A 22,624-nucleotide genomic window follows, 5' to 3' on the forward strand; every position below is an offset into this window, starting at 1 on the left:
ACTGACGCTGCGGCTCTGTAGGTCACGGCGGGTGAGCGCGAGGGCTGCGTGTGTGTGGTGAGGGTTTGGAATGAGTGCAGCGAGCGACGAATCCCTACCGGGTCAGCTTGGCCAGCAAAGCCTAGTGCTGTGTCTGTGTGGGATGGCTGCAAAGGGGTGAAACGGTGCCTGAAGTCTGAGGGAGGAGCAGGGACCCCCAGGTCCCGGCATGGTGGTTCTGGGGTGTGGGTTGCTGCTGGCGGCACAAGAAGTGCCCTGGGGAAGAGCTCACTGCTCCGTCCTGCACAGGGCTTGGTTGCGGGCTGGCCATGTTCTGTGGGCCTTGCTAATGTTTCTAATGAAGTGAGTGGTGGTGTGGAGCTGGGGAGTCAACCAGCAATATCCTGGGGGGTGATCTGTGGAATTGGAGTTGGAATTCCAGCCGGAGTTGGAATAACTTGAAATAACAAGGCAATCTGTCTTGGATATGACCTCAGTCTGTAAGCTGGCTCCCAGCTGCCAGGGAGGATGGAGGGGCATCTTGCCAGTCCCCCACCTGGTCTCATGTAGCCCAGCAGTGCATTCCCAGCAAGGCTGTGCGAGGCTCTTAGGCTCAGCCTTGTGCCAGGCTGGTAGCAGGAGAGGTGTGGGGAGCCTGTTTGGTGGGAGGGGTTAAAAAGGAGCTAGCAGAGGTTGAGACAGGGCCCCGTGAGAGCAGCGTGATACCATAGCTGACTGTTGGGGCCAGACTGAGCACCTCGTGCTCCGGCATGATCCCTGACCCTGAGATTTTCCTTCATGGTCAGGCATTTCAGTAGAAAAGCTGCTGCCTCTGCCATGTGGGCAGCTCCAGGGGAAAGCTGGGGCAGAGAAAGGGGAGAGGGAAGTGTTGTCGTCTCTGTCAGCAATGCAGTACCCCAGAGTGAGGAAGTGGTGAGTGCCTGGGAAAGTGCAGGCTGTGCTGGGGTCTGGCCCTGTGGTTGGAGCAGCTGCAGTTCCCCTCCCCACTGAGCTGCAGCTCCGCAGTGTCTTGGAGTAGAGGGGACCAATTTTTTTCCATGGTATTTTGGTGCCTGGCAGCCACTTGGGCTATCCTTGAGGGGCATGCAGCTCTGCTGTGCTGTGAGCAGACCCAGCTCATGATGCTGCTGTCTCATCCTTTCCAAAGAATGCTATGTGCCATGCCGTGCCCTCGCCTACAGGCTTTAGTGCTTGGCAGTGCCGGAGGCTGCTCTGTCTCTATGGCCAGGATCAGCAGTGGCCTTGGGGTAGGGGTGAGGTGGAGTTGCTCACAAGACTGCCTGCAGGCTGCTGCCTCAAGTGGCTGTGTGCTTTTGTGCTGTGTGGAGTGCTGGACACAGGATGTGTTTGGGCCCCAGCTCAGCCTCCATGGTGAGTCCCCATCTCTCTCTCCCTTCCAGGCCAGGGGTGATGACATGGCCTCTGCGAGCTCCAGCAGGGCCAGGGCAGGGCCACCCTGCGAGAAGTCCCAGCTCTCTGTGAAAGGTGAGTCCTGTGCAGGGCTGGGAGCTGAGCTTTGGATGCACAGAGGTGGGGTGGGAGACCTTGGGGGGTACCTTGGTGGGAAGAGGCCGTGTTCCAGGCTCTATGGTGCATGCAGCCCTTATCAGGCCTTGGTGCTGGAGGCCTCTGGAAGCAGAGCACTGCCTGTGGGGGGCTCTGCCTCCTCCGCTGGGATGTGGCTCCATGGCTCTGTTTGTGCTGCAGTGGCCACGAGATGGCTCCAGATGCCGGGAGCTGTGTCCCAGCACTGCCCGCAGCCCTAGAGCATGGCAATTCTCCCCAGCCAACTGCCTCCTTCCCTTGGCTCCTGCAGAACCCCTGTGTCCCTGGCTTGTCACAGAGTACGGGCTTTCTCATCGGGCTCCTGGGGCTGGGAGCAGCTGAACAGGGATGGTAGGTGTCTGTGGGGTGAAATGGGAGTGGATGAAGCATGACCGGGGCTGTCTTGGCCCAATGCTGTCCTCTCCCCGGAGCATTGGTGGCAGAGATGGGGTGTGCACATGTGAGGCAGTGTCCTCGGGCTGGGGCAGGGGCTGTGGCTGTGGGGCTGCTGCTTGACCCCTGCCTGTCCCACTCAGTGGTGTCCGTGAAGCCCAAGGCCCACAGCCGACAGTCACGGATGAACTGCTACGTGGAGGTGGCGGGCGATGGGCTGCCCAGCGAGACCAAGAAGACGGGAAAGCAGATGGGGAGCTCTGAGCTGCTGTGGAATGAGATCCTCATCTTGTAAGTCCCTCTAACCCTGTGCTGTGGGGCTGGGGCTGTCCCCTGCTCCCACACCTTGTCCTTAGTGGGGTTTCATGCAGCTCCATCAGCTAGGGCTGTTTGGATGTCAGAGGGCTTTGTCCCTGCTGAGGATGCTGTGAGTGTCACCAAGAAGGGGATGCAGTCTCCTGTCACCATGCTGCTTTCCCTGCATCCCTTCTGCTCCTTGGCTTGTCAGCTGGCACTACCTGCTTCCAAGCAGAGAGAAGGGACGAGGCCATGATGATGGCCCCTCTCCTGTTCTCTCTTTAGGAACGTCACGGCTCAGAGTCACCTGGACCTGAAGGTGTGGAGCTGCCATACGTTGAGAAACGAGCTGCTGGGCACCGCCTCCGTCAGCCTATGGAACCTGCTCAAGAGTGGTGGGAAATGTATGTCCATATGGCCTGGCCAGAGCTGCTGTGGGTCTCTTGGCCTCTGTGTGGAGTCTGTGTCCCTGATGAGGGCTGGGGTCTCCCTATACCATGTGGCCTCCCCATACCACGTGGCCCCAGCAGGGAACAAGGCACTGTTGTGTGCTGGGTGCGGGGCTGGCTGTGACAGCAGCCAGATTTGTGTTAGCTGGGGTGCCAGAGCTGTGTGGAAACACAAACCCTCAGCTATTTGCTGCTATTTGCTGCCATTTGTGGTCACCAGAGTGTGGCTGTGGCAGCAGCTTCTGCATAAAGACGCCCATTCAAGGCTCAGCCATGGAAGCTACTGCGCGGGGCTGGAAAAGGCTTACTCTGTCTTTTCCAAGCAAAGCTCTGCTTCTCACAGAACACAGAGCTGGTATGGGGTGGGGAGAGAGGGGCCTCTGCCCTGTGGGGAATGAGGTGTGCTTGGCCTTTGCCAGGCCTACATGGGGTTGTTCCTTGGCACTGCTAGTGCAGGTGACAAAGTCCCAGCAGTGTCCCCACAGTGCTCCTTGGGGAAGGCATGCCCTGTGCCCCTGGGGCCTTGACATCACTGCATCCTTGCTTGGCACAATTGGGGAGCTCGTTTGCTGCAGTCATGCTGTAAAGCTCGTGAGGACGTGGATGGTGCCTGGAGCACAAGCCTGAGCAGCCCAGCCCTGTGCTGGGGGGCTCAGCCCATGGTGCTCCCTCCTACTTTCTCCCAGAGTCATGCCACTGCTCCTGCCCTACCTGCCCGCTCCTGTGGCAGGGCACAATCAGCCCTTTCATTAGTGGGTGTCCCAGGGGGCTGTGTGGAAATTGAATGGAAAAGGCAACTGGCTGTTCTAGTTCGTTTGTTAATGTGTGGCAGAAAAAATGTGTCAGACTTTTCCTTGACACCGTGGGCCAGGAGGGAGGACTCTTAAAGCTGCAGAGTGCTGCTTTGCTGGGAGGTGCTGCCACAGGGTGGACGCTCCTGCATGCTGTCTGTCTCACCCAGCCTGGGCCCTGCTCCTTGTTGCTCAGCCTTCATAGCTCTGCTCCAGCTCTGTGTGGGACCCAGGCTGCTGCTGCTCCTCTCGAGGGAAGGCTGCATCCTGGGGACCCTGCCCTGTCCTTGTGTGTTCTGTGGCCTGGCTGCTGGCTCCTGCCTTGCCTGCTGAGGAGATGAGGAAGCCGTTTCCAGAGTGTAGTGGTGACCAGGGAGTTGGCCAGGTCGCACAAGTAAGCTGGGATTAAGCCCTTCTGAGCTGGACAAGGGATGCCTTAATACAGCCTAAGTCCCCCTGCTGAGGGAGACACCGTATTGAGTGCTGTCTGCCCCTTGGAAGCCCCCAAGTTCATTCCTTGCTTTTGGAGGGTGCTGAGAAGGGACGTGTCTTCCCCAAGGCAGCTCTTGGCTGGCAGCATGCTGCTGTCTGACCTTTTTTTGTTGTTGTTAGTTTTGGGTTGTATTTTTTTTTTTTGCTATGGTTTTAGTGAGGTTTTCTGTAAGTTATCGCTATGTGAGCATAATTGCAATCTTTTGTTTGTATTCCTGTAGCTTTACTTGGTGTGGAAGGATTGTTCTCATGGCTCAGCTTTTGGGCAGATGGGTGTTTTCCAGCAGGGGTGGTGTTCTCGTCTCCAGTGACGTTCGTGGCAGTGTCTGCAGGGCTCGTACTGCCAGGAGCAGCCGTGGCTCCCTCTGTTCTCGCTGTCGGACCTTCTGCCAAGCACGCGTCACTCCAGGTGGAACAGCCTCAGTTCTGAGGCCTGCAGCCCGGAAAAAGAGCTCTGCAGTGAGGCTGGGTGATGGGGAGAGCCCATGAGGAGCTGGACCCAGGCTGTTCAACAAGGATGCGGCCGGTGCTGGGGCTCAGGAGAGAGCATGCTCTGTCCTCAGCTGGGATTAAGGACAGAAAACGAGGCACAGCCTCCTGTGCTCGTGGCACAGCCCTGCCTCGGGCCCCCCAGCAGTAACTCTGTTCCCAGGCACCAGCAGCTCCTTGGTGTGGCTGGAGCAGTGTCCCTGAGCGGCCCCCGACGCGGTCTGGGTGGAAGCTGATCTTGGTGCTGCTGTTTGCTGGTCCCTGGCAGCTGAGTGGTGAATGTCTGTGCAGGCTTTGGAGGGACACCAGTAAGCTGGGCTGCAGCTCATGGATGGAAGTGCTTGCTTTTATTGCTTACTGCTCGGGTTGCGAGTTACATCAACAGGCTCCTGTTTCTCAAGTGGCACCATATGCCAGGACTTGACAGATCCTGCAGAGCCCTTTCTTTCCATTCTGCTGCATCTCTGGCCAAACCCCTAAACCTCTGGAAAGCTGCAGCTGACCCCACTGCTTGAATGTGCTGCCACAGGAATTCTGCGTGGCCAGAAAGCAAAGGCTCTTTCACCAAGGAGTGGTGAAAGCATGCAGTCAGATGGGCTGCAGTGAATGCTTAATGCACTGTCTCTGCTGGGGCGGTGGTCCTGGTCAGAGAAAAGGAGGGGAAAAGAGGTCTGAGGTCCACCTGGTTGTGCTGCATGGCAGTGGAGTGGACACAGTTGTCAGTGATTCTTGGGCATCTGAGGCTGGGTCGGCAGCAAGGACTAATCTTCCACTGGTTTTCTTGTAATATTAAAGATGATCACTTCTCCTAAGCTCTGCTCCCTTCCTGCTCTGTGGGATAGCTGGAGAATGTCCTGTTCCCCTCAGGTTCCTCCCAGAGGACCACGGCTGCTGGGACCCTGCGTGTGCCATGGGATGGTGGTGTTGCTGCCCTAAGCTAACTGGGGGCACGTAGGTTGCTGAGTGGAGCGCATGGCAGTGGCTTTTGGATCAGCCTGGAGGAGCTGCTTATCTTTGTGTCAGTGGTGCTCCAGGTGGCTCTGTGCAGGGCTTTTTTCAGGGGTGGTGGCGGGTGCAGCTTTGGCCTTGTGGACCTGTTTGAGGGAAACCTGGGATTTGCATGCAGAGGAATGGTGCAAAGAGGGCTGTAGGAGGTGAGAGGTGAGCAAACTTTTTTGTCTGCCTGTGGGAGAAAGGAGCTGTCCCTGTCAGGTGAGAGGCAGCGGGCAGTCCCCTTTCCTCAGTGCTTGTGCGGATGGACAGGCGGCTCCCGGGGGGCTCGGGCTCAGCCTGGAGTTGTGCTCGCTGCTACCAGGGAGGAACTGTAAATCCGCTTAATGGGCTGGGAGGGAATTCCAGCTCGCCGCCACTAAATGGGAGCTCTGATGCCGCACGCAGGGCACTGGAAGTAGCTGAACTGAGACCTTATTCAGGACCAAATCACCCCCGACCCCCTCCCAAAATAATAATAATCCCTCTGACATTCTGGCAGCCGGCAGGACACAGACAGCCTTTGTGCTTGGCCGTTCAGGGGACCCTCTGTTGGTGCAGCAGCAATGTCCCTTTGTGCGTCCCGCGTGCTGGACGGGGACAGTGAATGGAAGGTTCTGCTGGTGTTTATTTTCTTTAAAAAAGCTGAAGGGGGTGGAGAGGGGGAGAAGGCGGCCGGCTGGGAGGTTCATGTTCACATCCTCTACTCGGAGACACCTCGTCTTTGCTCCCGTGCTGCCGTCCCCCCGGGCCGGGCGCTACACAATGAGGGTCTGTGTGGCTGCCGCGCGCTCGGCTGCGGGGCGCTCGCAGGGGGGGCGGAGGAGACCCCCGGTGTGTGCGGGCGTGACTTCCGCACGGCTCAGGGAAAGGGCACATTCCTATGGCTCGGAGCAGGCAGGGAGAAACAGGGCCTGGATTTGTTCTGCTTTCTGGCTGTGCTCAGTTCCATCTTCTGTCTCACGTTCTTAGAAGGATCCGTGAGATCCGTTCCCCTTGCAAATTTGGAGAATAACGCCTTTATGCAGATGGGTGAGACCGGGCTCAACCAAGAGCCCTATCTGATGGCGGATGGGAAATGAGCGGCAGCATCAGCTCTGATCGACATCCATGCCATGCACCGATGGCATCTGCCTCCTTGGGACTAGAATCCATGATGCTCATGAATGGCCTGTCTTGTACCCCTCTGTTCACCACGAGTCCCAGGCACCAGGTTTGGGATGGATGTCAGACGCCCAGCGTGGCACAGCACACACTGCACGCAACAGGTTCCAGGGAGCTCCACGCTCACTTGTCTCCAGGTCTTGATTCCAGGCAGGGCAGTGGAGAGGGTTCCAGTCTCTGATCAGTGCCCCCGCAGTGCAGTGACCCCTCCTCTGCCTCCTTGTGTCCCTTCCTGGCTGTGTGCAGCTGGTGGGTTCTGGGGACTTAGGCGTGGGGGGCATTTCCAGCCCTGAGCTCTACATTGTGCTGACTGGGCTGCGGGTGCAGTGTGGTAAATACTTCCTGCGGCCCCTGCCAGGCCCTCACCCTGAGCTGGGGACAGGACGAAGGGTCTGTGGGGAACGTGCTCTCCTCCTGCTCCCATGGGTGGGTACTGCATCTTGTCCTCGTGGCGAGACAGGGTGAAGCAGGTTGCTTAAAAATGGTGCCGTTGTGTCATGAGCAATCCGTGTATAATAAAAATATTATTTGAGCAAATGAGTCAGGAAGTGTCTGGGCTGGCGTCCCGCACTGGGGCAGCCAAATTTTTCTGGCCCTGTGTGGCGGAGCTGGGTGTTTTGGTCCTGCTGGCTCAAATGGGGCACGGCCGCACTTGTGTGAGAGTTGTGGTACTGATGGTCCCATTGTGCTTCTGTTTCAGGGGGAACATGGAAGGTGTGCAGGCAGCCTCTGTGCTGTTCTCTACCAGCCTGGGAGCTTGTGGCTCCCCCAGTGGCATTGGGGATGTGGTTCGCTGCTGTCTGGACAGCCCCTGGAGAGCTGGGTGTGCAGCGTGTGCCCACCCTGGGACAGGGAGCAGTCAGTGATTTGGAGCAGGCGGCTCTGCTTCTTGTAGCAGCTGCACAGCCCCTGCTTCGTGCATGGTACCTGTGGCTCATCTGCTGCCTTCCCTGTGGCTGCAGCCATGGCAGGCAATGTCCCCAGATGGATTATTCGTGGATGAAGCGACAGCAGCTAGTGAAAGTCTTGCTGAGCACTGGGAGCCAGGCTGGCTCATGATGGAGTGGAGCTGGCAGCTGCCTCATGGCCTAAGCTGGTGCAGAGGTGGCCCAGTGCTGGGGCTGAGCATTTCTGTATGTCATGGGGCAGCTCTGGACTCAGTAGAAGAGATACGTGGGGATGCGGATAGAGTGATGGTCCTAGGGTTTTCTTTTGCTGCTTGTCTGAGTTTTCTAGATGGGAAGAAGAATAATCCAAGTCTGAAGAATACTCCTGCTCCTCCACAGCAGAGCAGGACTTCAGGCACCTCAGCACATAGTTGCTGATCCACTCTGTGCCGCAGGCATCTGGTGGCTGTGCTGGCATGGATCTCTTCCTGCCCTATACATGAATCCAGCCCAGCCTCTCCCTACCGCCTCAGATCTGGGTCTGTGAGCTGTTGTGGTCTGGGTTGTCACAGCCGTGTCTCCATGTAAGGGGATGGAGGAGCCTGGCCTTGCTCCCAGCGGCTGGAGAATGGTGAGGGGGCGAAGGGGGGCTTCCTCAGGAGTAGGCTGTAAGACTGACAATCCTCCGTGGGCACTGCAGGGTGCCTGTAGGTGTGGGGCTGCTGCTGGTACTTGGAGGGACAGCTGACCCTCGGGGGTCCTTTGGGGTCATGGGGAGGACTTGGTCCTGCAGGGGACTGGGACGTGATGTCTTCATCATGGTCAGGTCCCAGGTGATGACCGGTGGTCTCTTTCTCTATGTCTCCTCATCTCCCCCAGTGGAGAACAGGCAGCTGACCCTGAACCTGCAGACGGAGAACAAAGGCAGCGTTGTCTCCGGTGGAGAGCTGACGATTTTCCTGGATGGGCCGGCTGTTGATCTGGGAAGCCTGCCGAATGGCAGTGCTGTGACAGAGGGTGAGTGCCGCCCTGCTCCGCATGCATGCAGCGGCTCTGTGCACGAGGCGGAGAGGAGCGGGGCTGAGAGCACGGCTCCCAGCACCCCTGAGCAAACAGCTGAGTGCCGACAGCCACCTGCTCCCCCAGGTAAGGCCCTGGCCTTGCTCCAGGCTCCTGTGGGAGCTGATGTATGGTGAGATGCAGGAACAGGAGTGTTGATGGCGTCGTGCCTGCCTCCGCTCAGTGTTCAAGCAGTCCAGCCCCTTCCATAGCTTTCCCACGTTGGGCTGTGCAAACACATTCTGTATTTGGTGAACCACTCAAAAAAGAGCTCTGCATGGGGAGGGAGCATGTGCAGGGGCATGGACAGATGTCTGCTCGAGGCTGCCTGGGGAGTAAGCAGAGCCCGTGCTGGGAAGTGCACTGCTTTGCATTCCCTCTGTTCTTCCTCTGCCTTGCTGGGTGATCCAGGTCCTAAAACCTGGGGCCCTGATGATGCTGACAGAGCCCACAGTCATACTCAGAGCTGTGGGTTTCAGTGGGATGGGCAGAGTCACAGCCCAGGCTAGCAGAAGGGAGCAGAACTCCTTATGGATGGGGTCAAGGTGGATAGTGCAGAGAGAACAGTTGTGCTTTTAGGACTCCTTTATGGCGGGAAGGAAGGAAGGTAGAACTAATCAGTGCTATAGTTGTTTTCTTCACCCACTTCTTCACCCATTCAGGGTCCCAGGTGCCTGGACGGGACCCTGGCAGCATGACTGCAGCCACGGAGGGCAGACATCAGTCTGCCACCACAAACTGCTTTGGGAGCAGATCAAGGTAAGAGCACCTGCCAGTCCATCACTGGGCAGTTACTGAGCCCCTGGGGGCACTGAGCAGTGTCCATGTGGCTCAAGGACATGGTAGCTCCTCCAAATCTCCCAGCAAAGCAGCGCACAGGAGACTTGGGGCAGGGCTGGGTGCAGACAGCAGAGCTGGGTACAGTGGCCATGCAGCTGGAGTGCAGATAGCCAGTGTCTCCCTAGATATGTTTCTTAAGGCACATCAGGTTTGTGATCGCCCAGGCAGTTTCTCCCAATTGCTCTGCTGACAGGCATGGGAATGGTGCATCAGGGTGTGTGGGGAGGACTGGCACTCAGAGCAAGGAGCCTGGTCCTGGCAATGGGGCTCTCTCTGGGTGGCTGCTCAGTGGTGGGTGCTGCACCTCTGCCTGCAGCATGGCCCAGGGCCAGACTGGGGGGCACCGTACATGGTGATGGTCACAGGGGAATGCTTCAGAAGGTCCAGGGAGAGCAAGAGAAGCAAGGCAAGCCTAGCTGTAGGGAAATAACAGCTACTTCCAAAGGAAATGAGATGGTTGGGCAGCAGCCACCCTGCCTGGCACAGTGCCTGTCCCTGCCTTCTTGCCGGAACGGAGTGGCACAGAGCTGCTCCTTTTTGGAGCTGTGGTTATTGAGGGACGTGTCACACTGTCAACATGGAGTTGAATTTAACGCCTATTTATATTTCTACGGTGTGGCAGTGGCCCAGCAGCCCGTACAGATACTCTGGTTAAAGTGTGCCTGTAGTGAAGAGCCTGCAGCCTGCACAGTAAGAGGCTCCATGTGTCCTACAGGCTTCAGGTGTAGGAGCATGGTAAGGAGCTCTGTGCTCGGAGCTCCTCTGCTCCTCTTTATCTACCAGGCACGTACAAGAGAGGAGTGGAGGAGAGAAATGCTTTTTAGCCCTAAAAAGTGATCCCATCCTTCGGTACAGTGCTTGTTTGGGGTAGGGGAGTGGTAACACATCGCTGACTGCAGTTTGTGCCCTGTTGCTGCTCCTCTTGGTTCCTGTTATCTGGGTGTTAATGCCGTCTCAGAGATGAGATGGATCTCTGTCCTGGCAAAAGCTGCTCTTTGCAGCAGTTCTCAGCTGGTGCTGGAGAGCCTGGAACAGAAGAACTGGTTGGGATGCTCGACCTGGAGACTGGGTGCTTCACATTCCCCATTGCTTTCTGCCTGTGAGTAATGAGTAGTTTCTGCTCTTAGTCTCCTGAGCTGTGAGCATGCAAGATGAGCGTGCTAGGTCCTAGCTGGTGCTTCTGAAAGGACCTCCGGAGACCTTCCAGCTGCGGCAGCCTGCAGTTGTTACAAATCACAGCAGAGGAAACTTTATCACTAGTTTTTGCTTCATTCTGGGCTCATCTGAATGTAGGTTATTCTGAACAATTTGACATTTTAGTGTAGCACTGCTGTATGGGGCAAAGCATGGCTGTGTGTACTCGGCACAGAGTCGGCTCCCTTCCCCAGGTCCTTTGCACATGAGAATGCTGTTTGATGTTAACTCTGTTTATATGCAGAGCAGTATTTATTTTCATGGGCTTGGTGATGGATGCTGGCAAACTTGCTCGCAGGCAGGATGGAAAGAAAAGTTTCATTCTTTGCTCCTCAACTATTTCTACACTGTCCCCCCAAGGGAAACTGCTTGCTCAGGGCTTCTCTTTCTTCTTCTGAGCAAATGTCATCTTGGGATTTGCTGCTAATCTTGGTGACGGGGTGTGAAATTCCACAACCCTCTGCATGAAGAGAAAACGGCCCAGAGGCCCCCAGCTGAGGCTTGGTGCTGTGGGTGCCCAAAGGGTTGCCACAATCTCCATTTGTTTTGTGGGGGCCTAAGAGGCCCCCTCCTGACAGCATGGAATGGAGTGGTCTGCTCCGGGTTTGGGCTGGTGGGCTGAGCTCTGCTGGGTGCTGCCCTCTGACTTTGCTGACACCTGCTGCAAACAGTGCAGACCCCAATTAATTCCTTCGGTGCACTGCTCTGTTAACTTTTACTACCTAATCACATCCAAAGCCTACAGCTTAGCTGGTGATGGGCATGAGTAGCCCTGAGGACAAGCAGCACCTCTGGCTCAGTGAGCCCCATCCCCCTGTGAGGGCCCCATTCTCTGGCTGCACCACAAAGCAGGGTGCTGGATAATGAGGATAAACTGGGCTGGGATCACACTGATTTGGGGTTTCAGAACCAAGCACCAGTGCTGCTGGCTGGTGTGTGATGGGGTGACCTCCGGGTGCTGATACCTGCTCCATCCCCATTCCCAGCACCACGCGTGACATGGGGTATGGTGGAGAGAAGGCAGCCATCTCTCTTAGGGACAGGGAGCATTCCTCTCCAGATGTCATTTGCCAGATTGCATCCTGAATGAGACCAACTGGCACTTCAGTGGCTCCTGGCATCTTGTGCTTGGGTCATGGGGATGGAATCCATTCCTGCATTTCACACCTGGGCTGGAGGTGAGCATTGGTGATGTGCCCTGCATCAGCCTGTGCAGAAGGGCTCTGCCTTGATGGTTGACACCACTGCCCTTTTTGGCTGCACCTGTTCCCTCTGTCATGGCCTGGGGTGGCTGATGGAAGGGGATGGCAGGGCTTATGCTCACCACCAGGGCAAGGGGCTGTCCCTGCCTGCTCCTTCCCAGCGGCACTGCTGCCTGTTCCCATCTGCACGCTGCTGTTTTTTCCCCCATTCCTATTTTAAGAGTTTGTTCCCAGCCTAGCCTCTGTCACGTGGCCTCACTGGGTTTGTTTCCATGCATCTATTAAAAGACAATGCCCAGATGGGAGTGCTCGTAGGAGGGCTGGGCTGGGCGGCCCGCGGGCTAATTCAGGCCTGATAACCCTGTGTGGCCAGCTGGCAGCAGGGAAACATCCTGTTTTGGTTGCTAAAAACTGCGGGCAGCTCTTAGCTCATCTGCAGCAAGAAGGGTGAGGACAGGATTCATCCATCCATTGCTTCAACTAAGGATGGGCGCAGAGATCTGGGTCCTACAGCCAGGCTGGCTCTGAGCTGCTTTCTGCTTTCCCGTGTCTCTTCCCAGCCCTTCCTCTGCCTGGCGTTGCTGCGAGCCGCTCCCTGAGGAGCATGGGGAGGATCCAGAGGCTTGCTGGAGCTGGCGTGGGTGGCATGAGCGATGCTGTGCCCTGCCCTTGCCAAGCTGCTGTCCCCTCCCAGTTCGGCCCGGCCCTGGGAAGTGGGGGCAGTCTGCAGGTTTTGCCCTTTTAAGGGGAGAAGTTGGCTGGAACAAAGCAAGCCCTAATCCCCGCGTCCTGGTGCGGTGGCTGTGAACACTGCGCTGCCCTGGCCGGGAGTGGCCCCACTCTGCCTGCACTCCCCAGGCCTTGAGATGGGAAAAAGGCTCTTCCCAGTGGTGCAGAGCTCTCACTGCCCCACATTACAGAGTGAACACCAAGGGGTCTGTCGGAGTGTTCCCTAGGTCAGCAGTTCTCTCTCCTTGATGTTTGTGCATGATGAGGTGCCCCGCTGTTGAATGTTCCCCTTTCCCTCACTGAGCATCCCTGTGAGAAGTTGGGCTCTGACTGTGGTTGTTTCAGTGCTGCCTTTCCCAGCTGTTCCTTCCTGGCACCATAGGTAGAAGCTTTCAGCATCCCCACCTGTCTCTGCATGGGACTCAAGGCTGCTGTGAGCGTTTCCCTGGGGGTCTCCTGAAGCAGAAGGCAGCAGCGGTGTGTGATCATCCCTGGGCATGCAGGCAGAGGCTGCACTGAGAGTTGTCTCCCATGGGCTCTGATGTGGGGAGTGGGATGCCAGCACCCGCGCGTAGGTTCAGAGAGTTGAGGTTTGGGGCACATATGTGCTGCTGTGTCCCAGCAGGCAGGCAGATGTCTGTGCCCGGGGAGCAGCAGCACGGAGTCGGGGCAAGCTGCTCTCTTTCAGGCCCAGCTGTGCCTCACCTCCTATTTCTTCCCCTGTAGGACACACCGCCTCGCTGCTGGGGCCTCCAGGCAGGGTGCGGGCAGCGGGGAGCAAAGTCCTAACGCACGGAGCCGGCACCGGCAGCTGCCCAAGAGCCCGACACCCAGCAGCATGGCCAACGGCACTGCCAGCAGCACCGGTGAGCACGGCGGGGGATCTGCTGCTGCCACGGGCGTGGGGTGGGCAGAGGTGGGAGTGCTGTCTGAGGGGGAAGGGAGCTTTCTACTGTGATAAAGGGTCCTGTAATGCTGAGGGATTCCTTCCCCACAAAAGAACTGTTGGTTTCACTTTGATAAGCTGGGCAGCTCTTTAAGACTCACCGGTGGGACCTGTTCTGTCTCTCTGTAATGATTTCTGTGGCTCTTGTCGGTGAGGGCACAAACCCACCCCTCAAGAGGACACTGAGTCTTATGCCAGAAATACCTTTGGGAAGAGTTTTCCTTGTCTTTTCTTGGGCTTGTCCACAAAGCCATGAATACCCCATGGAGTGGGGTCTGGACCTGGTGAATGTGTGACTATAAAGCCATAAGCAGCTCACCAACTTTTCTTTGCTGGTGTGCTGGAGCTGCCCAGTAGTGCAGGAAGCCTGGGACGTGATGGTAGGATGGTGTCTGGCACTGTGGGCTTAGCAAAGCTCCCATGTCCCACATCCTGGGTGAGTACATGGTGCGGTGCTGTAGGGTGAGAGGTGGCAGCAGAATGACACCGCTACCACAGGTACTCCCCTGCACTGTTATTTTGCAGCCAGTTCTGTCCTTTCTTTTGCAGTTGTCAGAGATCTGAAGGAAAAGCAGCATGCTTTGTTTCGGATAGAAGGAAATGTTTGGTTCAACCGAGGAGGACTTTTTTCCTTTTTTTTTCATTACTTTGGAAAAACCTGGAGCACCGTAATTTCCATTTTGCCAAAATCCATTCTGGGAGGGAAGTGGGGGTGCAGAGGGCTGCAGCGGGGCACAGCAGTTCAGCCTGTAGTCCTGGCTTGCCCCAGTGCTGCTCAGTGCCACTGGCTGCTTGGCCCGTGCCCCACTGGGACGCACCCGCAGGCACGGCGCTGTTCCTGGGCTCTGCTCGCTTCACAACGCGTTGTGCTGGCCCGGCCCCAGCCTTCCCAGTGACTTTATGGCTGTGCTGTCCTTGTTGCTGTTTATCTCTCAGCAGCGTGCCAGCTGGGGCGTTACACCTCGGGATGGGAGGTGCTGCCTGGGGGTGGTGCTGGATGCTGTGTCACGCTCAGCATGCCTCCAGAAGCCTTCCTCTTCCTCCCCGCTCGGTACATTCTGTTGCTGTTAGTGCGTGCAGTTTGGGAGCAGGCTGCTGCAAGAACTTCCCAGTTACGTTTGTAGCCCATAGCTGTAATTTCTTCTGAGAAGAAAAGGAAGTTACTGTGTGGCATGCGTTCTCCATGGTGTAGCTTAGCCCCAGCCCTACTCCTCCCAGAATCCTTATCAGTGGACTTTGAATCATCTTTTCCCCTGTTCTCTCCAGGACTGAGATCAATGCAATTGCAATGCAGTCACCTGAGTCAGGTTCCCTCAGAAGACTGGCACAGTTTGCTTGAAGCTCCTCAGTCCTCTTCCTAAAGCTTGCTAGCAGGAAACACCTGACTACTGTGCAGTGTTCATTACAAAACTTGGGCTTGCAGCTTTTTATATTTCTTAATTCTGACCTGTGGAGCTCTATCTGCATCCCTTTTTGTTTTGTTTTTAATTCTTTAATTTCACTGTGGCTGTGGCAGAAGTTATCCTCTGCTGTGCTGTCAAGCTCTGGTTTTTTGGCTAGCTGATAAATATTCATCAAACAAATCTCCTTTCATTCTTTTGGTCTACATTTTCCTCCTGATCAGTTTTCATTGTGGTTTTCCCTTGCTCAGTCCCTTCCTCTCTCCACAAACACAGTGGAACCGGCACCACTCAGCTCCCAGCAGTGTCTGTTGTGGGGATGCTGTGAGGCAGCCCCTAAGCTCCTCGCTTCTGGCATCCATGTCAGGCCTGCAGTACATCTGCAGGCAGCAGAAGGGATACTGAGCACAAATGCAGTTGTGTCTGCTTTTATCTCAAGAGGAAAGATGGAGGCAGAGGCTCTGTGGGACCTGGCCTGGCCTGGAACTGTGTGCTCCCTGTTGCCATCACCACCACCACCGCCATGGTTGTGGGGCTGCCCCAGGGTGGTGGAACAGCCTGTGCTGTTCTTGGTGCTAATATCTCTGCCCTCTGCCTTCCCAGTGAACGGTGATGTGGTGGGAGCTGCGGACGTGGAAGAGGAAAGGCCAGCTGCGGGGACAGCCACGCTGGCTGCAGCGACGTCGAGCCCAGCTGAGGGCTCTGTTGCTGCATCCATCCTTCCTGCCCTGCCTGGCTCCACTGAAGCTGAGGAGGGAGCACCCAGCACCCCGCAGGCACAGACAGCAGTGCAGGCTCAGGACTCTCTGCCTCCCGGGTAAGCAGCTCTGCCTCCTCCTGCTCGAGGCTCTTGTTCCCTGATGGGGCAGTGTGACTGAGTGTCCTGGGGGTACTCGAGGAGGGAGGCACAGCCCAGGAGGCAGTGTGAAAGCTGTTGGGACACTGCTCTGTGCTGCAAGAGGGGATGGGTGTTGGAGAGCTGGGCTGTGCAGCAGGGCTCAGCAGCAATGACCTTCCTGTTCAGCAGAGCGTAGGGTATGGGAAGCCCTGCAAGGGGCCATGAGGAGAGCCTGGGAAGGGAGCCTAGAGCAGAGAGGGGTGCTGCTGGAAGTGCAGAAGCATCCAAGAAGACCTGCTGTCTCTGTCTGGTTCTGCTGGAAGACACAGATCGCCATTCATCTCTGACACAGCTTGTTCTGTCCAGCCAGAGCTGGGTCTGTCTGTGTTGCTGGACTGCTCTCTCCTCCTTTGGGCCAGGACTCTGATCTGTATCCATTGTGGGGCCCTGGGGAAGTGAACAGTGAATCGCATCTCCACTGTAAGTGGCCTCCCAAGGCTGATGCCTGGAGCAGCGAAGACTTCAGAGCTCCTGTGGCCGCTCAAGGGCTCAGTGGGAAGAAAATAGGAGAGAGAGAGAGTGTGGATCTGCAGGGAGCTCCTGAAAGGGTGGCATGGATATCAAAGAGTGGAATAGGACATAAATGGCCATTGTGGGGAACTGGAAAGGATTCTCCCGCAGTTTGTAGGTCTAGTGCTACTGGATCCTGGGCTCTTCTGGCATTACTGGGAGAGAGGGAGAGAGAGTCATCCTTGGGAAGGTGAAGCCCAGTCCTGTGTTGTGCCAGTCCCGTGGAAATGTCGGACTGGGGTTCCTCTCTGGCTGCTTTGTGTCTTGCTGGACGTTGGGAAGGAGTGGGGCTGGGGCAAACTGAGCCTCATCCTCCACCTTTCCTACACCTTTGCTCTGGACTGCAAATGCAGAGCAGCACAGAGGGGTTGCAGTGCCTCGTATTCATACGAAGGGAGCTGTTTATTTTCCTCTGGCTAAGCTGATGCCTGGAAGGTCAGGGCCTCGCTGATGTGTCAGTCACAGGTAATTAGGGTTAACGGCTCAGTGTGCCTTTATGCGGGGTGTGTGAGGGTTACTGTTCTCCAGCCTGGGCGCTTCCTGTTTCCAGGCAGCTGGAAAAGTCCAGGACTCTGAAAAAGGTCTTTATTCCAGCCCATGCCCCTTCCTGTGCTTACTGGGCAAATGGGAGCTCTCCTCCCCACCTCTGCCTGCTTGAGGTGCAGAGATGTGGATACTCCTCCCCCGGGTATGGAGAGGGGCCTTCATTTTCCCTCCCTACTTCTTACCACAGGATTTGTAGCGGGAGAGGAGAACAGCAGCATCTTGCATGCACTGTCTGAGCTGTAGTGGCTGCTCTGCTCTGCAGGTGGGGTCTGAGTGTTGAGGTGCTCCCAGGTGAATCCAGAGTGGAGCACTGGATCCGGCCAGGCCGTGAGCCCTGTGTGAGGGCAGCTGGAGGCTGCTGCCTCTGCCAAGCAGGGATTTCAGAAACGTCCGTGGTTCTGAGAATTGTAAAAGTGAGCTCTGGGGGATCTCTGGAGACCCGATATGAGGAAGCTGCCTCCGGCTGGCTCACTGCACTGAGGGATTGCTGTGATTCGTGGTTTGGGGCCCAGTATGGGATGAGGATGCAGCTGGCTTGCAGGAGACAGTGATGCCTCAGGCAGGAGGCATGTGAACCAAACCAGGCTGTTCTAGCACTGTGCAGTCCTCACCAGCTCTGGTGATCACTAGGTCCCTTGCAGAGCTGCTGGGAGCCATCGTGTCACTGCCCCTAAGAAGCTACCAGAAGGCTGCCTGTTCCCTGGGTTCCTCTGAACATCTTTTTTCATCCCGGGAGCAGAGAGGGCACTCACGCTGTGCAGAACAGGAGCAGCTCCGAGCCCATTCCTCCTTCCTGGCCGTGGCATGTGGAGTGCCAGCATGTTGGGTTCACATGGGGATCCGTAGCTCTTTATGTGGCCCAGAGAGCTCTCTCTGAACATCTGCACCAGATGTGCTGAACACAAAGGGAACATACAACCAGTGGTCTGTTTGGGGCTGGAGGGTGCTGGAAGGTGTCCTGAATCGTTCCAGCCCCAGCTGTGTGTGGAGCCCTCCCTCACTCCGGCCGCTGAGGAGCGGCTGTGCTGCGGGAGCAGCCCAAAGCCTCAGTGTGGGGCGCTGGCCCTCCTGCCTGGGTGCCCATGGGACAGCAGGGCCACGAGAGCGACTGGCTGCGCATCTGGTTCCTATCAGCAGTGATCCCAGGCAGGGACAGGCGCTTGCTGCCATTCTGCGCACACAGCCTCGTCTGCGCGCACAAAGAGCTGCATTATGTGCCTGGCAGCAGGCACGCTGCTGTGGTTTCTTACATAAGGAAGGTGTTCTGTTTGGACTGCAGGACTGCCCCACAGCCTCCGCTTGCCTCTCCTGCAGCGGTGCGGGCGCACATGGTGCTCACTGGGGCTGAGAGCTCCCAGCCTTTCTCAGAGCGGTGGCACAGCTGTGCCATGCATGGACCTGCGGTCATGGTGCGTGTGGCTCCGGGCTTATGTCTTACCCTGGGGGCTTGGGGAAAGTGGGAGTGCTGCAGATGATGGGCACTGGTGCTTGGAGCACCTTCTCAGAGCACTGTGTGGGCCTGCCAGCCCTCATCCATTCAGCTGCCAGCACAACAGAAGTGAGTAGGTTAATTTCCCAGGGCTTTTAGTAATGATTAATTGAGGCTGAAGATTGAATCGGGAGGGAGACCTGTGGGAGCAGAAGCGTGGCAGGAGAACACTTGATCTGTCGGCAGCTGTGTGCTGCGGAGTAAGAGCTGACAAAGCGTGGTGCTGCGCGGAGACTCTGTGTTTGCCAGAGTGTAAACTTCCATGAATGAGTGAATGGAGTTGAGGAATGGCTGCAGTGCTGTGCAGGACTGGGCTACCCTGTGGCTCTGGGTTCCCTGGAGGGCTGCATCCTCATGGTGTCTGGAAGCAGTGGGGCTGCCAGGGAAACACAGCCCCAGCCCGAACTTGAAGGTTCTACTTTAAAAATGTATGAAAAGAAACAAAACAAAAACACATGGATATAAAGCTGCACCTGAGTGAAGTGACTGATTCTCTTACTTTCTGCAAGAAGGCAGAACCCTAATCTGTGCTCCCAAAGACACCTATCATCAACACACAGCCTGCTGCAGCACCTCTGCTGTATGTACCGAACCAAAGAGCTGCCAGGTCATACTGTACTTTAAAGAAAGCTTAAACTTCTGTAGTTAAGCAGTGAAAGGAGACAGGTTACTAACCCACCAGATGCAACTCTCTAATGAGTTGACTGTTAATTACTATTGGCACACTGGTCCCTGGGGAGCCCTTACAGGTTAACACATTGTCTGGATAGTGCTGGGTCCCTGGTGCTCATTCCAGCCGAGCCCCTCTGCTGGCCCTGGCTTAGCACAGGTTCCTGCATGTCTCTTGCTGAAACTGCTCTGCCCAGTGCTGGAGCTCTGTGGGGCAGGCATGGAGAGCAGCAGGCTCTGGTTGCTGCCAGGATTTGGGCTCTGCCCTGCTGGGGTTTGGGCTCGCTGCCTGTCCATACCAACTGTGTTTGTCTCTTTCAGGTGGGAGCAGCGGGAGCTGCCAAATGGTAGAGTCTACTATGTAGACCACAACAACAAGACCACCACGTGGGAACGACCGCTCCCGCCGGGGTAAGGGCCTTGGGGCAGGTGTGGGGTGGGGTGAGGTGAGAGGGCTGAGCTCTAGGTGGGCACACACAGACACATGTCACGTGCCCCAACCCTGAACCTGGACTGCATCTGCTGAGGGGCCTCTGTTCTTACTGCCCTGGGGTGTGCTTGTTCTCACACATATGATGCTGCACAGCTCTGTGAAACTTGCAGAAAGATCTCTGCAGAACTTGTATTTGCGGGGGAGGGTCATCCTTCTGTATGCAGAATTACACAGTCCTCTGGTCACGCAGGCTGCATGTAGCCCTCAGGGCCTATGCATTTTCCAGAAGCTTGTTGAGTTCTCACCTCTTCTCTGTGCCCCAGAAGCAGAGAAGTCAGTACAGCCAAGCTGCTGTTCTCTGGGCTGGGTTAGCTCATGGCTGGAAGGAGCACACTGCTTCACAGCCAGCATAGCAGTGAGCCTGAAATACAAACCAGTCCTGGGAGCTCTGGGTCCCCATGCTCACATGCTGCCCTCAGTTGAGCCGTGATTCCTGCAGCTCTCCCTAACTCTTGCTGGTTCTCCAACAGCTTAAAAGCTGCCTGGTATTCAGAGGGAGACTATTCCCAGGAAAAGACAGGTTTGGGAGGGCCCCAGGTGTGCTCCTCTCCTATCCTAGAATCACAGAGTCACAGCATGATTGGATTGGAAGGGACCTCACAGCTCCCACAGTCCTACCCTGTGCTGTGGGCTCAGTGCCCCCACCAGCTCAGACTGCCCAGGGCCCCATCCATGGCCTTGAACACCTCGAGGGATAGGCACCCACAGCTCTCTGGGCAGCCTGTGCCAGTGCAGGTGTTTGCTCGGTGACTTGCCTCTGCCAGGTGCCAGCCTTCCTGGAAGCACATGTACTACACCTCAATCGTGGTGCCCGGCAGCACTGCCTCACTTCACTTGGGGCAGAGCTTCTGTATGCCCTCATGGCAGGGCTCACCTTGTGCTGCGGAACCCTTTCAGCATGAACTTGCTTGTGCTGGAGCTGCGAATGGAGCCCCTGCGTTGGAGGGCAGTGCTTAGTCTTGGGAGAGGAGCCAGAGAGCGAGTGTGGGAAGTCAGCCCGTGCTGTCAGTGTGAGAGGAGAAATCAGTCCCCAGAGGGGACCTCAGCCCCAGCAGCACTCAGTATTCCTCTCTTGGAGGCTGCTTTTCTCACCTGTGTTTCTGGAGGGCGTTGATGCCATGGAGTCCCTGTGCCTTCATGCAGTGGTTGCACTGAGTAGCTGTGTGGTGTGTGAGCTGAGCATGAGGTGCAGCTTGGGTCTGTGCTGGTTGTCACCGCTGTCCTTTGCTGCTGCAGTGCTCTCAGGGGTGTGCCAGACCCTCTGTCTCCTGAAGGGCTGTTCAGCAGTGTGGTGCCATGCGCCGGGCTCTGAGCAGCAGCAGGAGTGCTGGAGGAGGTGGGACAGTGGTCTGCTCACCAGTAGGGTGTGAAATCCCTTGGAGAAGGGGGAATCCGGCTCTAAGAGCACTGAAATGGGGCTACAAGTGCCAGGGAGCCCTTTTTTCCAATGACGGGTAGTGACATCTTCCCGTGGTGCCTCCAGGTGGGAAAAGCGTGTGGACCCCAGGGGCCGCTATTACTACGTGGACCACAACACCCGCACCACCACGTGGCAGCGCCCCACAGCCGAGTACGTCCGCAACTATGAGCAGTGGCAGTCCCAGCGCAGCCAGCTGCAGGGAGCCATGCAGCAGTTCAGCCAAAGATTCCTGTACCAGGTGAGAGCCGGGGGCTGGCTGGCAGCAGGAGGCCGTGTGCCCGGGGTGTCCGTGGCGTGGGCATTGCTGCCCACACAGCTGGGCGGTCTCTTCAGGCCTTGTGGAGAGAGCTGGAGGGGGCAGAGGAGGGGGCTCCCGCTGAGGCTCGGCTGTGATCTGGCACTGGCTTCTCTGGCAGGCGCCTTTGGAGCCGCTCCAGTGCTGTGCGAGTCACCCTGGCTGTGTTCTGTGAAGTGCAGAGGGAGGGACTCGCGCTCCAAATTTAGCCTGATGAAACGATTGTACTTCTCATTTTGAGCTTTCTGCTGTGAGCAGCGATGGCTCCTGCTCTGCCTTTCTCTCCACTGGGACTCTGTGCTTTGCTTTGCCCTCTTGGTCCCAGCGGTGGCTGCCTCCCCTCCTGGTGGCGCAGAGCCCCCTCTGGGCCGTGCTGCAGCAGGGTCCCTCCACAGCAGGCTGCGTGGGAGCAGCACTGCGTGCACCGAGGGGTCTCATGGCACAGGGCCGTGCTTGGTGGCTGCAGATCATGAAGCTGCTGATCGCCATCTCCCCGGGGCCCTGCGCCGAGCTCTTGTTTCTCTGCTCTGTTTGTTTGAATTGGTTATTTTTAAGTCACAGTGAGGCGATAGCCCTGGACGTTCCTCGGCTTCTTCTCTGGGCAGGGAGTGAGGGAGCTACCCGAGGTGCACCTTGCTGTGCCAGGGCCTCTCCTGTACTCATCCTGTTGCAAGAGGAGAAGCCGAGTGTGGGCTGCTCCAGCCCCAGTGCACCCCAGAGCATCCCTAGGTGCTGGACTGGCCCCTGAGTTCTGGCACCCATTCTAGGTGGGCAGGCTACCCTGGCACCCCCGGTGGTGGTTGTGCCCCATCCCCATGGAGGTGGGCTGAGATGCCAATCCCTCTCTTGAGTTTGGGCTTCAAGAGGTGTGGCGAAAAGACCTTTCTTATTACAACGCATTTCTTATTGAACCCCAGAGTCATTTCCATACTCCTTCTGCACTGAATCACCGGCTGCCGGGGCTGCACCTCCGTCCCTGGAGCTGTGGGCTAACACAAACCAGGGCGCAGTGCCTGGGGCACCCCCCGGTTTAGGCTGGGTGAGGCCTCCCGCCCGGCACAAGAAAGGTGCTTTGTGTGGCCCCGACCTGCTGGGGGGGGGCCGGGAGCCGCCTGTCTGCGCAGCCATGAATGTGCTCTCAGTGCGAGCGCATCCCGGCCCTGCGTGCTGCCCGGGAGGAGGGGGGTGCGGGCCCCGCCAGGAAGCGCTGGGCGTGGACAGGGCTTGTGGGAATGATTTCATTGGAAAGGCCTGCGATATTTTTTCCCTCTTGTGTGTGGTTCTTGGAGGAGGCTGGAGGTGTATCTGCTGGGGAGAGCCGCTCGGGCCAGCGGGAGCTGAGCTGCCGTGCACATCTGGAGCTGCAACACGGTCCCGCTGCTCTCTGTGCTGCCCCCAACCTCTGTTTAGGTTGTGCTTTTTCCTTTTTTTTTTTTT

The 22,624-nt window shown here is 57.1% G+C and overlaps 1 protein-coding gene across 1 annotated transcript; it reads left to right on the top strand.

Moving 5' to 3' along the window:
• Positions 1–1,450: 1,450 nt before the first annotated feature.
• On the top strand, positions 1,451–21,630 carry LOC104913060 (NEDD4-like E3 ubiquitin-protein ligase WWP2). Its single transcript, XM_010718146.3, has 10 exons — positions 1,451–1,485; positions 1,817–1,896; positions 2,082–2,229; positions 2,521–2,639; positions 8,377–8,643; positions 9,219–9,315; positions 13,248–13,387; positions 15,471–15,684; positions 19,301–19,390; positions 20,956–21,630. Exons 3-10 carry the CDS (start codon positions 2,123–2,125, stop codon positions 21,425–21,427), a joined length of 1,506 nt encoding a protein of 501 aa, XP_010716448.1. The 5' UTR covers positions 1,451–1,485; positions 1,817–1,896; positions 2,082–2,122; the 3' UTR covers positions 21,428–21,630.
• Positions 21,631–22,624: the final 994 nt, after the last annotated feature.

Source organism: Meleagris gallopavo, chromosome 13, assembly GCF_000146605.3.
Source record: "Meleagris gallopavo isolate NT-WF06-2002-E0010 breed Aviagen turkey brand Nicholas breeding stock chromosome 13, Turkey_5.1, whole genome shotgun sequence".
In the NCBI taxonomy this organism is placed as follows: domain Eukaryota; kingdom Metazoa; phylum Chordata; class Aves; order Galliformes; family Phasianidae; genus Meleagris; species Meleagris gallopavo.

Coding starts and splice junctions, on each gene's coding strand:
- LOC104913060 (XM_010718146.3), top strand. CDS start 2,123: ATGAACTGCTACGTGGAGGTGGCGGGCGATGGGCTGCCCAGCGAGACC. Junction 2,230..2,520: donor TGGAATGAGATCCTCATCTT/GTAAGTCCCTCT, acceptor TTCTCTCTTTAG/GAACGTCACGGCTCAGAGTC. Junction 15,685..19,300: donor CAGGACTCTCTGCCTCCCGG/GTAAGCAGCTCT, acceptor TGTCTCTTTCAG/GTGGGAGCAGCGGGAGCTGC.